Source organism: Jatropha curcas, chromosome 11 (genome assembly GCF_041381405.1).
Source record: "Jatropha curcas cultivar XTBG-Jc1 chromosome 11, XTBG_Jcur_1.0, whole genome shotgun sequence".
NCBI classification, from domain to species: domain Eukaryota; kingdom Viridiplantae; phylum Streptophyta; class Magnoliopsida; order Malpighiales; family Euphorbiaceae; genus Jatropha; species Jatropha curcas.
This window is the reverse complement of record NC_143161.1, coordinates 5,974,006-5,988,008: the sequence shown is the minus strand read 5'-3', so window position 1 is coordinate 5,988,008 and position 14,003 is coordinate 5,974,006. Positions and strand designations below refer to the sequence as shown.

General features: G+C 29.3%; 6 protein-coding genes across 7 annotated transcripts; 3 read left to right on the top strand and 3 right to left on the bottom strand.

The window, feature by feature from the left end:
* The first annotated feature begins 462 nt into the window (after positions 1-462).
* On the top strand, positions 463-1,360 carry LOC105632444 (uncharacterized). 2 transcript variants are annotated; one of them, XM_020679098.3, is made up of 2 exons: positions 463-649; positions 834-1,360. In XM_020679098.3, the coding sequence occupies exon 2, from the start codon at positions 924-926 to the stop codon at positions 1,131-1,133; it is 210 nt and encodes a 69-aa protein (XP_020534757.1). In that variant the 5' UTR covers positions 463-649; positions 834-923; the 3' UTR covers positions 1,134-1,360. The 2 variants fall into 2 exon arrangements, with proteins under 2 accessions (XP_020534757.1, XP_020534754.1); XM_020679095.3 differs by having other exon boundaries at positions 463-654.
* A 1,126-nt stretch (positions 1,361-2,486) lies between these two features.
* LOC105632455 (DUF3339-domain containing protein) lies at positions 2,487-3,133 on the bottom strand. The gene has a single exon (XM_012214840.4). It carries the CDS (start codon positions 2,800-2,802, stop codon positions 2,596-2,598), a length of 207 nt encoding a protein of 68 aa, XP_012070230.1. The 5' UTR covers positions 2,803-3,133; the 3' UTR covers positions 2,487-2,595.
* A 1,320-nt stretch (positions 3,134-4,453) lies between these two features.
* Positions 4,454-5,134, top strand: LOC105632465 (uncharacterized). Its single transcript, XM_012214850.4, has one exon. It carries the CDS (start codon positions 4,731-4,733, stop codon positions 4,938-4,940), a length of 210 nt encoding a protein of 69 aa, XP_012070240.1. The 5' UTR covers positions 4,454-4,730; the 3' UTR covers positions 4,941-5,134.
* A 415-nt stretch (positions 5,135-5,549) lies between these two features.
* Positions 5,550-6,248, bottom strand: LOC105632436 (DUF3339-domain containing protein). Its single transcript, XM_012214820.4, has one exon. It carries the CDS (start codon positions 5,902-5,904, stop codon positions 5,692-5,694), a length of 213 nt encoding a protein of 70 aa, XP_012070210.1. The 5' UTR covers positions 5,905-6,248; the 3' UTR covers positions 5,550-5,691.
* Positions 6,249-8,267: 2,019 nt separating this feature from the next.
* On the top strand, positions 8,268-8,477 carry LOC105632430 (uncharacterized). Its single transcript, XM_037635498.1, has one exon. It carries the CDS (start codon positions 8,268-8,270, stop codon positions 8,475-8,477), a length of 210 nt encoding a protein of 69 aa, XP_037491426.1.
* A 692-nt stretch (positions 8,478-9,169) lies between these two features.
* LOC105632422 (uncharacterized) lies at positions 9,170-9,892 on the bottom strand. The gene has a single exon (XM_012214806.4). The coding sequence runs from the start codon at positions 9,797-9,799 to the stop codon at positions 9,425-9,427; it is 375 nt and encodes a 124-aa protein (XP_012070196.1). The 5' UTR covers positions 9,800-9,892; the 3' UTR covers positions 9,170-9,424.
* Positions 9,893-14,003: the final 4,111 nt, after the last annotated feature.

Genomic DNA, 14,003 nt, shown 5'->3' with positions numbered 1-14,003 from the left:
AAAGATATATATGAATTTTTCGATCTTAATTTTTTAAATTGTACATTTTTTTTTTAGTTTGCGCATGTGTCCTGTGCTTAAGCAGAGTGACAAAATTCAGATGACACACTTCCAATAATGATAATCTTAAATTTCATTATAAATAAAATTCGTTTAGAAATACATAGTTTATTCCTACTAATTCAGCTGCCTATTATTTTGAATAGCCAAGCATAAATTTACTATGCACTTTTCGTATAAAACACTTCAATTTAATTTTATAAATTAAAATATTTAATAAATATATTTTTATAAATTTGATTTTTCAATTAAAGTAAAAATAAAAAATGTTATACATTTTCATGAATTTCAATTGTATAATACTTTAGTGTTCTATACCTTTCACTTTTAAAAATTAAAATCCACGTACTCATCAATTGGAAATCAACAATTTAGTGGACTTCTCAGTAGTACGAGGACAAATACACTAGTGGAAATGTTATTGAATAAAATCTCTTTAGTGCTTTTGGCAGCTAAGATAATAAAAGCAATCCCTGAAAAAAAACAAAAATGGTGAAAATGGATCAGTATCTGAGTATCTCCATCTCATTAAGCAAGCGGATGGTTGCTTTCCTCTGCTTTTGCATAATAAATTAGGAGTCAGATTTAGGTAAGGTGAGATCCTCATCATCCAATCTTCTTCCTGTTTTTGTTCTACCAATAGAGTATTTACCAGGAAGCTTCCTTTCTGTTGTAATGACCCCATGTGATTCGTATCTCAATGTGAATCAGAATACCTTCATCGTCTAACCTTCGCTTTTTCCTTGTCACAATCTTTGTCTCTTTTCTTAAAGCAACCGCTCGCCATTTATAATCCATTTGAGACTTCGAGAGTGAAAGCACAATCGATACACAGAGCAGATCGAGAAGAGAAAAGAGAAACGATGTCGGATTGGGGACCGGTGTTTGTTGCAGTTGTGCTATTTATACTATTAACACCAGGTTTGCTGATTCAGATACCGGGTCGACACCGGTTCATTGAGTTTGGCAATTTTCAAACGAGTGGAGTTTCTATACTGGTTCATTCCATCCTCTATTTTGCTCTCATCTGCATCTTTTTGTTAGCTGTTGGAGTTCATATGTATCTGGGGTAATAGTTATTATAATCATCTTTAATTTGAACTTTGATTTTGTGTATCTATGTGCTATGTGTTTTTGGAAGTCAATTTCTTGTGTGGCAAAAATGGAGGCTTGGGCTTTTACTGTAAAATGCTCTTGCAGAATCAAATTTAGGTCTTTTGGAGTTTGGAATTCCATCATTTTTTCTGGTTTTATCATTTTATGTACTGAATTAATTAATTTTATGGTTTTCACTTTTCAATTTGTGATTGTAATTGACAAATCAAAAGGTTATTTAGATTTTTGACTTGTTTGGCCTACGGTACAGTGATTCTTGATAGCATACAGTGCAAATGTAGCCTCCAGCTCTCTATTGAATTTATTGAGATTATTAACGAGTTGCACAGTAATTGTTATATTTGAAATATCACATTATTTAAAAATAAATTTGACTAAATTATAATAAATTGATTATATTATCTTTAATTTAATATTAATTTTTTAAAAAAATTATATTAAATTGAAGTAATAATTAAATTATAATAAATTAATTATATTATCTTTAATTTAATATTATTTTTTTAAAAAAATCATATTAAATTGAAGTAATAATTATTAGTCATATAAAGGATAAACATGAAATAAAATATTTATTATTACTTAAAATCACAAATGTAACGAGTATTTTAGAACATGCTATTTTCTTAAATGTAACAAGTACTGTGGAACAGAGTTAATATATAATAACTTTTTGAATGAAATGTTTAACTTATTGCAAATTAAATTAAATCATGTGATTTAGAGTTAACTGTTCTTTTAATTGCAATTGATTTGTTTTTTTTAATATTAAAGAGAATATTAGAATCTGAACGTCAGAATGGACATACTACTACACTATTTCTTGGTTTGCATGAGGAAGTATTGAGTTTGAATTCCTAATACAAGATTAATGGCAATTTCACCAATTTGATAAAAATTATAAAAAGAAAATTATTAATATGATTCACTATGTTTTGATTGACATGAATTTTTATGTTTAAAATTAATAATTTATCTTTAATTATAATCATATTTTATAATGTTATCCTATAACGTAGAAGATTATAGTTTAAATTTAAATGACTCCTAAAAATCAAAGAGAAAAAATAATGTTTCAAAAACTTGAAATCTACATCCATTTATAATTTTGAAAAATACATGGTTTTGGGTTTAATAAACAAAAATACACTAAAAATATTTTTAATAATATTAAATGACAATTTATTAGTGTTTATCAAACAGAACATTAGATTAATTTTGTTTGTTTTGTCTATCATACCGTGAGTCTGTGACTTGTGAGTAACGCTCAATGGAAGAAAATCTGCAACAGCGCAGATCCATAAAGAAACTTAGAGGAATTCACTTAGTTCTGATTAAAACACAAGAAAAAATAAATATCTAGCTTGAGCAGAAATTAACTAAAGAGAATATTATTTACTGCTCTAATTAATTAAGTAGCTAGATATAGAGATGGACATGAAGAACTACAAAAAACAAAATAAGAAGCAAACCGTAAATCACTGTGTGAACAAATATGGAGGCAATACTAGTCTTCATGTTCATGAAATCAAGAGGCCTCTCCTTCCCTGGAATTTGAATCACCCATCCTGGTGATAAAAATGCGAACAGCGCCGCCGCTATGAGCGGAGCAGCCCAATCATTCATTCTCGAGTGCTTCACTTCTTGATCTTCAACTTAATGTCAACTTGTAAAATAAGGAGGAGAAGAACAAAAAAGAAAGAAAAGAGATATGCAATTCCTGTATTTGGAGGGAATAGGATTCCAGTAAAGCTATAAAGCATCAAACATATATTCTTATCAACCACTTACTTTAAATATACCTCTTTAGAGCTGCTTTGTGCTGGATAAGGAAGAAGAGGTTCACTTTTTTCTACTACAGAGGCCATGATTGGCAAGGATCATAAAAGCAGAGGATTGCTTGGTGGAAGGCACTGTCACTGTTCATTATTATTGATTTTTTGGTAGTTTAATATCAATTTTTTTAATTCTATTATTCCCATAAACTCTTCCAGAAAAGCTCCACTACAGAAACTAGACTTCCAGTCAACAATGGATTGAGATATCATAGGCCCATGCTAATTTAATTTATTTTTTCTAAAAAAAAAATTATGAGCGAAATTGTTTATATAATAATATTATTAAGTGCATAATAAGAATAATCATTTTTTTTTTCAATTTAGACATTAGTTGAGTTAACATTAATTTTAATATTAATAATAACTTTAAATAATTTTTAGTTTTTTTAATAATTAACTAAATAATTAATAATATCATTAATATTATTTTAAAATAATAAAAATTTTCAGTTTATTTTTTTAATTTAATAATATTAAGTATTCTTAATTTTTCAGTAATTAAATAAATAATTAATAATATTAATAAATATTATTTTAAATAATAAAACTTTTTAGTTTTTTCGTAATTTACTAATATTAAATGTTCTTCAAATGTTTTTAATAATTCATATTATTTTTAATGTTATTTTAAATAATAAAATTTTCTATTTTTCTATTGATTAGTAAAATAATACCATTTTAATAATATTTTTTGTTAAATAAAAATTTTTAAAATTATTTCTCATACTAATAGAATGTGTAAAGTGAATATTAATATAATTAAATTAAAGTGAACATTAATAGAATTGAGTTAGTAAAGCAAAACTATTTCTTATATTATTTTTTAGTTTGATATTAATATTAAATTGAAATTTTTTTTTCTGTAATTAGCAGAAGAAGTAATTTTGATGGTGTTGAGTTGAACGCAACATTGTATGATTGCCTTGTCCCACATTCCCTTGAAAACGGCGTTTGCGTTTATCATGGCTTTTGATAGTCCATTACATTTGGATTATTAGCCTTCTTCTCGAATACCTGAAACTATTTGGGCCCCGATCTGGATATGGCTTACATTGCTGTCCGCCACTGACACTGAGGCGAGCTTCGAGATTGACCTTTTTTTCCCCCACAAAAGAAGAAAGCAAAACACTAAAAACATGGAAGCGAAAATAAATGATTTTATCTTTTTTCATTGTTATTTTATCTCTATATTTTATTATAATTAATTATTTTATTTTTTATATTCAAAAATAATGATTTTATCTTTTTTTTTATTAAAAATAAAAATAATTATTATTTTATAATTATATTTTGTCAAAATTAACTAGTACAGACATTTTGAGAATTTTTTAGTAATTTCGGCAATAAAGAAAGAACTGGCTATATTATGTTGTTGACAATATTTTTGCCATTGGGCGTTCTAGTGAATAAAAAAAAACTTATAATCCTAATTTAATGCACCGACATTACAATGCCTAGGGCAAAAAATGCCCACTCAGTGTCCTTATTTTTTATTTATTTATTCATTTTACTTTCAGTTAAACTTTCTGGTGCGATACGACCGCCAATTCCAGTTTCCATATCCCAAGTCAAAGTGTCATTCTCACCTGCAAGATCCCTTCACTCCCATCCTTTTCACCATAGCCTTATCTTTAAGCTATCTAACCATTCTTTCTTTAGCTAACTTACTTGAACAATTACACAAACGAGCATCTTTTCTTTCGATTTCGATCTACAATGGCCGATTGGGGGCCTGTATTAATAGGAGTGGTGCTGTTTGTGCTTTTAACGCCAGGCCTTCTTTTTCAGATACCGGGAAACAGCCGGCAACTGGAATTTGGAAGTATGAAGACTAACGGCAAGGCAATAGCTGTTCACACTCTTATATTTTTCGCTCTCTATGCTATTCTGATCTTGGCCGTTCGTGTCCACATCTATACTGGATGAATCTGGTAAGTTCTTGACCGCCTTTGGCTTTGCATTGGATAATCAATCAAGATTCAAGATCTGTGTTGTCCTGTGCTTTTCTTATTTTAGTTTTGGCTAGAAATTAAAGAGATGGGCTCGTGTTGTAATCGATTATGTTGTTGTTGGCTGCTTATTTGATCAGTAAAAGAAGAAATTAATATATCTTTGGGAAAGCAGATCAGTTTAATTTTTATTTGACACGTTGCTTTTGGATTACGTTTTTGTGGTGGTGATGGTGGTGGCGTGGGTGGCCGCCGACGTGTGATCCACCCATTTTTTGTTGCGGCCCCACCACCAAAGTTTTGCTTTTACATGTAATTCGTGATCTTAAATTTTAAATCTTAACAGTACATTCCTTTTAAAATTTTCAATTTATTAAAAAAAATTAATCCATTACCAAATTTCACCAAAAGACTGGCTGATGGTTCAGACTTCAGATTGTACTACTCTTATGAGTTATGGTTTCTATCACACAGTATAAAAACTCAGAAGGTTTCTAATTTCTAAACCTGCAGAATAATTTTACACTGCCATGTAAATATAAAGAAAATAGTGTTTAAGGTTATCATGTTAATGAACTAAATAGACTGAAAAAGAAAGGAACTTTCCTCTTAGAATAAGAGCATATTTCTCTCTGCTTTTGGGAGCCACCATACAAGAAACCCATGTATGTGTTAAAAAAAAAGGGAAGAAAATACAAAAAGGAACCTAAGGCATTTACTGTGTGAAATCAATTGACATGTATATGAATACCAATAGCAACAATCAAAATAGTAATAATGCAAAAATAAATTACAGCATGAATGAGAATGGCAATTCCACTTGTATTCATGTTGCCAAACTCTATCACCCTTGTCCTTGCTGGTAGCTGGAATAATAGCCCTGGTGATAGCAGAATAAACAGAGCAACTGCTATAATAACTGGTCCCCAATCAGCACCCATCTCTCTCTTTCTCACAGGCAAAAGCACAAAGACTTGGTGGATGTATGGAGTCTCTTTAAGAATAGGTGATAGAAGGTAATGATGTTGCAATGAAATATGTAGGAGAGCTCTTAAAACTAATGGGTTTCATTTTCTTGGTGATTAAGGAGATGGGGATGCGAAACTTGGTAAAAAAGACGAGGGTAGGATTGAAAGAGAGGAAAGGTATGTGTTTGTAGTGGGTTTCCTTTATGGGGATGGAAAGAAAGGAGCAAGCAACTTTTATTCACTAACTTCTAATAGTTGTTCACTTGAATGCTTCTTTTTGCTGGCTTTAGAGATTGATGGGAGCTTTCATTAAAGAAAATCATAAACAAAAGAAATAAAAAGGGCCTGTCTATCTGTGGATGTGTAAAGCTCCTCTTGACTCTTAGCTGTAAATACAAACAAATAATAGGAACGATGAATTTATATTGAAAAGAAGATATAAATTAAATGAGAGTTATATATAAGAATTCTACGTCAAATAAGAGTTATTTACAAAAGTTATAAATTATTATATATTCATATTTATTCATCCCTTTCATTTTTTTTTTTTAATTCATTGGCGACTTTTACGAGCCGAAATTATGAATAGCCCTCCTCTTTACTCACAAAATTGGTGAATTGTGGTCGAGAATACTTAAATTTGAGATCTTCCACTCTTCGAGAAGACTAATTAGACCATCACCTAATTGGATTATTCACCCTTTTCATTAATTGTATTAATTTGACCAAAATTTATATTTTTTTGATATTATCAAATGTGGGGTTTTTTTTTTGTCCTTTTTCATGATATTAAGGGAAATTTCTTATGGTATTAGTTATTTTGTAAGAAAAATAATATTGTAAATTTTTTTTTATGGCCAAAAATACCTATTACCTATAATGGGCAATGAAGATGATCCTCAACATCCTTGAATCTTTAAGCTTATTGAGCCAACATAGAGATAGAGGCCCAATAAGGATCCAGTGGACAGAGAGAGAGATATGTTAATTTCGTCCTAATATCCCTCGATAAATTTAGGCCTTGCTCCTTCCCGATTCCCAACTGAGTTTGCTCCGGTTTTTGAATATATATATTTATATATATTAAATTTTTTAAGGAAATATATATTTTTTTATTTTATTTATACTTGATTTTTTTTTGAGAATATTTATACTACGAATTTATGTTGCTAAAATATTGTTTTTTTTAATTATTATAAAATAATATTGAAATTTATGATACATATGCAGACTTACTATAAAATTTATGAAATATATATATATAAAAGCATATTTTATTTCTTATTATCATATCAAGTATGTAATAAGAAATAAAATATGCCATTGTTTTCCTGCCCACCTAATTCGAGTTAGAATCGGCTTGTACCCAACCCTAAAAAAACATATATAGATGGAAAAATATATATGGTAGGTTTCATTTATTTCTAAAAAGTGATTTGTCTAGAAAATATTTTTCAGATTTTTCGATGTTTGGAGTGCTCAAGAAAATTAGTTAATTGAAAATATTTTTTTGATAAAAAGGAATATTAAGATAGGAAATATTTTCACAATATTAAGTCATTTTAAAGGAAAAATAACTTACTATTTTCAAGATAGGAAATATTTTTCAGATATTAAAATACTTATTATAATCGTATCAAGATATATCTATTAATTTATTGATTATTGATAGTCGTCACTATGGTCACCGATTACCATTAGTTACCGCTATGGGCCACCGGCCATTATTCACCACCAATCGCCGTTAGTCATTGGCTACCGTCGGACACTACCACTAATCATCCGCAACTATCACAACTTATCATTTTTTTCCTCATATTCAATAAAATTTTTAACATACAAAATTTATAATTTTAAATATTTTTGTAGACTTATAAATTTAAAATTTTAATAATTTTAATATTACAACTAAAAGTAGAAAATGAGTTATTTGAATTTTTTTTTGGAGAATATATTTGAAAAAAAAAATTTCAAAAATAAGCCTAGACTCCTATTTTATTGTTTTTAAATATATGGAGTAGACATTGTCAATAATTTAGGTGTTCAAATCAAGAGCATAAAATCTCAAAAAAACTAAGAAAAGAAAAAATGCTCATACATACAAGTACAGGAGCAACAGCCATCCAAAGAAACGAAAAATGCCGTCCTGTGAAGACGTTGCTATCAAAGAACCGTTGATTCCAATGCCATTTTGGGGGAAATAGATACTGACCTTTAAACATTTTCTTGATTTTATTGTTCTTTAAAGAGTTCCCGTCTTTTCTTTATCTCCCATAACCATACCATCATTTTCTACTGTGTGCAAATAGTAATTATTTGAAGAAGAAGCTACATTAATGGCGGATTGGGGACCAGTGGTAATAGCTGTGGTTCTGTTTGTGGTTCTGTCACCAGGAGTTTTATTCCAGTTACCAGGAAAGAGCAGAGTGGTGGAATTCGTCAACATGCAAACTAGTGGCGTCTCTGTACTTGTCCATACCATAATCTTTTTTGGTCTCATCACCATTTTCCTTATCGCCATTGGTGTACACATTACTACTGGATAAGTATCAATATTAATATTCATTTCTTTCCAGTCGCTTCTTTTCTTTTATATATAGAGACTTCAATTTTGTCGCTAGCCGCTGCCCACTGCATGTACTTCAAGTCCACGGTCTGATTACAGGCTACAGTAATTTTGGTATTTTTTTTTTTTTAACGGGCAGAAATAGAATTTTGTTATTAAGGTGTGTAAGGGGAGGAACGGAAGCTGAGACCTTTTGATCTCCTGGCCTCCAGCTTTAGCATTGTGGAATTACATCTTTTTCCTAAATATTTTGATAATTTGATAATTTACATGTTCTTTTTCATAATATTGATTTGGAAAACTTTAGTCTTATTTTGGATATGATACGATTTTGATGGTATAAAAACTAGCTTCATTGGTTTGATTAGAAAACCCTTCCGTTCATCCAAATAAAATGAAAGTTATTTTATTTTATTTTCTTTCCTATATTACTTTCCAAACAGAATTAATTGATTAAATATTTTTTTTCCCTTCCATTTCTTTTACCTTCTCCTTTGAGAACCTTTTTAGGCAATATTAGCTGTTTTAATAGCAGTTAACGATTAGATATTAGCTGTTAGCTGTTATATAGCTGTTTAAAGTAAAAATTCTAATTCAAGAAATGGATATTCCACCATCCAAAATTCCAAATTAAAAGTCATTATCAGAAATAATTCTATCTGCTAATTAACAATGTGTAATATCAATTTAATTTCATATGTTGTAAAACAGAATACTGGGTAAAGATTAATTAAATGAACTAAGCTAAAATTAATATTTCCACCTTTCACAACTTCATCAAGTAATATTACAAAACGCATTAATCAAAACACACTTAACTAGCTGTTTCTGTTAAAATTACCTTAAAAAAATTATTCGTCGTCCATGCTAGAAGTATAGAATATGGATAAATTTAGCTTAGCTGCGTTAATTATTTTGATAATTAATTTACTTCTTATCATCATATTTGATTCGCTCGGAGTTGCTTCTTTCAAGCTTGAAACGTTCTTGAACAGAAGAAATATAGGTAGCAGCTTTGATATCTACACCTTCATCTCCGGCGACCCCATATAGCTTATCAAACTGGGATAAGTATTTATCCCGGTTGCTGTCAGCTGTTGGCACGATAAAGGAGACCTTCTGCTTCGGCGGGGTAATAATATAGTCCTGATGGACGACAAAACCTACTGAAGCAGCTGAAGGAGAAGACTGGCTAGGTTTTACCTTGCTACTATACTGTACAGTTGAAGTAGCCTTCGAAGATCTGTAGAATGGAATCAACTTGCCCTTCATGAACCCTCTGCGCTTGCGATTCGACTCCATTATATTTTTGCTAACCTGATAAAGCTTTTAAGTTCAGAAATGGTGATTGCTTAAGTGGAGGAGAAGGGTCTATTTATAAGAACTTGTTTGAGGTTTTAATTTACTTTCTGGTATTGGAAGAGTTTTTTATTATAGATAGACATGAAAATTCTGGATTCTGATGGTGAGCTTGTGGTCCTGCAATTGGTAAATATCTTTAAAGCATAATCTTCCTAATTGTTTTAAATCTTCCTCATTAGTTATGGGTTAGATATAGATTCTGATATATAAATAATTATATAGTTAGTAATGCTTTTTAAGATATGGAAACAGAAAAGAAATTCTTTAATTCTTTATTTATGCTTTCAGAAATGTGAAAATTATGTGTGTCTTTATTTAATTATTAATGTTAAGAAACTTCCATATTTTATATAATACCTATTCTAACTTTGTTAAAGGAAATTTTTGTCCAGGAAACAAAAGTACGGACTTACCAGTTAGGCAGCACAAGGATAAACAAAAGTCCCCTAACTTCGATATTTATAGATAAAGCAAATACTTGTTGAATTATCTCTTAATGAGCTAACTCAAGAACCAGACGTTAATAATAATAATAATCATAATAATATAATTTCAAAGTGCTCTTAGCAGAACTAAGCGACCTAACGTAAGCATTTATAATTTAATTCATCCAAACAAATTTAAACATATATAAAAAAAAGATAAAACACAATCAGGTTTAATAATAATTTTCTGAATTCGAGTATTAACTCCATTCTCATGGATTACATCCTGGCATTAAAAAAATCTATATTCCAAAGTACTCCATGGTGCCAAAATTCTCATACCATTAACCTAAAAATAGTATCTTGAATATTTTACAAATGATATTGATAATATCTTCAAAAGAAATCTAATAATTGGATTTAAAAATTTATATTTATCAATGAGTATTGATTCCGTTCTATCATAATTCTGAAGTATCAGATGTAAACTTAATGGAATCAAACTAATGATAGAAAAAAAAATATATTTAATTTTAATCACTATGAATCCAGAAGGAGGTTCCAAGGAGAGCATAGTTATGGGGTTAAAAAATAATTTTAATTAATTATTGAGGATAAAACTAAAATATATTTTTTTTCCAAAAATTTTTTATATTAATTTTTTTTTTTTTGGGGGGCGCCATAGCCCCTTGTCCTTTGCCTGCGTCCGCCCCTGAAAGAGAGCTTAAAATTTTCATTGCTCTCTCACTTAAGGACTGTATATCCACTTGATCAGAAAGACGCACGTATGGTAACACAATTCAACGATATTTTAGATTTGGATAATAACATATCTTTTCTTTTTCCTTTTTTGTCCAATATTTTTCCTTAAGGATAAGGTGGTAAGAATATAAAATGCATCCAATTGAAGTTTTGTTTTTTAATAAAATGGAAATTCCATTTATAAATAAAAATTACATTTTCATACACAAGTTATAACAATAAATTATAAACTATTAAAATATTAAATATATTTGAATAATGTTTTCTATTCTTATCATCGATACAATAAAGTATTTGAATTAATAAATTTATCTGACACAATAAATAATTAAATCGATAAATGAGCGATGAGAAAGATGCTCCATTCTGTATTATTTAAAACTAAAAATTAATTTTTTTTTCATCGTAATGCAAGCTTAGTAGCCTGAATAATAAATTATACACCACTAAAAAACTCCAAAGCTTGAAAGCACATCCAAATTTCATAATGCTAAAAAAAGCAAATAAAAATCTAATAAAATTAAACTGAAAACATAACCAAATTTGAAATTAAAAACAAGAAATTAAAGGCAAAAGAAGAACGAACCACCCACCCACGACCGCAAAGAGCAGCCAGAGCCAGTGGCAGTAGTGGGCAAAAGAAAAAAAATTAGGGATAAAACATAAAACTTATTACGTGCTTAGTTTATGCTTAGGGCATATTCCAACAACATGACTGCACAATGGTTCGTTCTTTTTTCTTTTTAAACCTTTCATTTTCTAATTAATTTTCATTATTTATTTATCTATTTTCCTAACTTGTAGTGGAGAATAAAATTGAACTTTTGCTACGTACAAGCATTGGACAGATAAGAACAGTGTCGTTTTCATCACTTTCCCCTTTCCCATTCAGACAATTAATTTAGGACTTATTTGACTATAATTAAGAAAATATTAAGATTATACATTACAATATTATATTCTTTAACAACAATCTAATAAGTTAATTCATTTGAAACCATAAAATATTTATTTTTCTATATTAATCATTCGGTATTCAAAGTTTAATGATTCCGCTAATTCGAATTTACGTTAAGGGAGGGAGAGAGAATCGACACGATCTCATCTCTCCTAGAAGTATTTAACAAAATATTTATTTGTCTTATAACTTGAAGAACACATTCAGGAGCTAAGGTATTTCATTCTTTTTGCAGGGACATATACCAAATCATCAACTTGGAACGATCCAAGAAAATATGTAATTAATATTGTATATTTATAAATATTTTTTTACTAATTAATTTCACCAAACTAATTAAGATTTTGCATACGTATAACTCAATAGTGCATACTTCTTTTTTGACCAGATGAATGGTATAAATAATGCCAAGGAGTTCAAATGACGTGAGCATATATCATATATATACGTGGCTTTGTAGATTATATACTTTTTGTGTGATGAATTTAGGAACGGTTAAGGATACTGTAGAGAACAATATGTACAATGCAGTTGTGCAAGTTGGGTTGGTTTGCTTTCTTCGAACATGCACTAGACAGTGATGAAAGTTGAACTTTTTTGTTGAATAGTCATGGAATATTTAAATTTCATTACTTCAGTTATATTAATCTAGACCATTTTTAGAAAAATACAAGTTTGTTCTAAAAATCGACAAATCAATTTCTTTTAAAACGACAAACAAAAAGGGAGGGAGTAATAAATCAACTACTGAAAATGCGAGATCTGGTCTGAGCTGGAGAATATTTTTGGGGACCAAAAAGTGCATTTGCTTTTTATCTGAAACTATATTGGTGGATTCAGGATTAGAGATAGAACAGTATTCCACGTTGTGCATGAAGGAAAAGTGGAACAAAAGATGGGTTAGGGATATTTTTCTCTTGCAACAATTTCCTTCTTCTCCTTCAAAAGATGGATCAGTATCTGAAAATCAATTCCTTCTTCTCTTGCAACAGATGGATTAGGGATTCGATTCTTTCTCCCACAAAAGAAGCAAAATATCCAAAAGTGAGTGAGAAGACTGAAGAGGACATCGTAAAATAAAATTTGCAGGTTTATTTTATATTTATATTTAAAAGTTAAATAATTATTGAGTGAAGAGAATATTTTTCTTCTGCACTGCTTAATAATCAAACACGAATTGTCGTTTTCAATGTGTCTCCTTATCTTTTTGTTGTTTCCTTATCCTTCTACTGAGATAACGCAAGTGTTGTGACAGTGTGAAGTGAATTATTAAAATATAAAATTAAATATTAAACAATTAAGAATTGTTAAATAGCCATGGGCTCCGAGCAGTGGACCAAACTAATTAAGGTAAGATATTTTGGGCTACAGACAATAAACTGGGCCTTATTAAGTAATTATAAATGAGGCCCAATATCAAGAATCCAACGAGGCCCATATCTACTCAGCTTTCCTAGCTTGCGTAGTTAAGAAGGAAACAAAACTTTGTTTTGCATATATGACAACCATACAGCAATCAATCATCATGTGAAACATTCACAAAAATTTTATGATTGATTGATTTAGGGAAATCCAATTGATTTTGAAGTTTTTGACATAAAAGTCAATTGTGCGCTAATGACTTTGACTTTTTTATCCCCTAGCCGCGATTTTGCTTGTCAATTATGCGATTACCAAACATCAACCAGCACAAGAAAACAAAGTAATGGAGATTCTCTCCTTTTCCTCTTTGGTCTTTATATCTTCCCTTGGTGGACAATATTTATAAATTAGGTATTTCATCCATAAAAATATATTTATATTTAAAGAAAATGACAATTACGAGTCTTAAAATAAGATTAATTTTATATCTAAAAAAGATAACAAAATACTCGTCAAAAATAAAAAAATGAGAAATAAAAAATCAATTCTCGACGCGAAAAGCTGTTTATTTTATCGTATTTCTATATATTATTTTTCACATTTTCCCATTTATACAGCTGTTTGATATTATATATAA

Excerpts from the sequence above, each read along its gene's own strand:
- LOC105632444 (XM_020679098.3), top strand. The coding sequence starts at position 924 with ATGTCGGATTGGGGACCGGTGTTTGTTGCAGTTGTGCTATTTATACTA.
- LOC105632455 (XM_012214840.4), bottom strand. The coding sequence starts at position 2,802 with ATGAATGATTGGGCTGCTCCGCTCATAGCGGCGGCGCTGTTCGCATTT.
- LOC105632465 (XM_012214850.4), top strand. The coding sequence starts at position 4,731 with ATGGCCGATTGGGGGCCTGTATTAATAGGAGTGGTGCTGTTTGTGCTT.
- LOC105632436 (XM_012214820.4), bottom strand. The coding sequence starts at position 5,904 with ATGGGTGCTGATTGGGGACCAGTTATTATAGCAGTTGCTCTGTTTATT.
- LOC105632430 (XM_037635498.1), top strand. The coding sequence starts at position 8,268 with ATGGCGGATTGGGGACCAGTGGTAATAGCTGTGGTTCTGTTTGTGGTT.
- LOC105632422 (XM_012214806.4), bottom strand. The coding sequence starts at position 9,799 with ATGGAGTCGAATCGCAAGCGCAGAGGGTTCATGAAGGGCAAGTTGATT.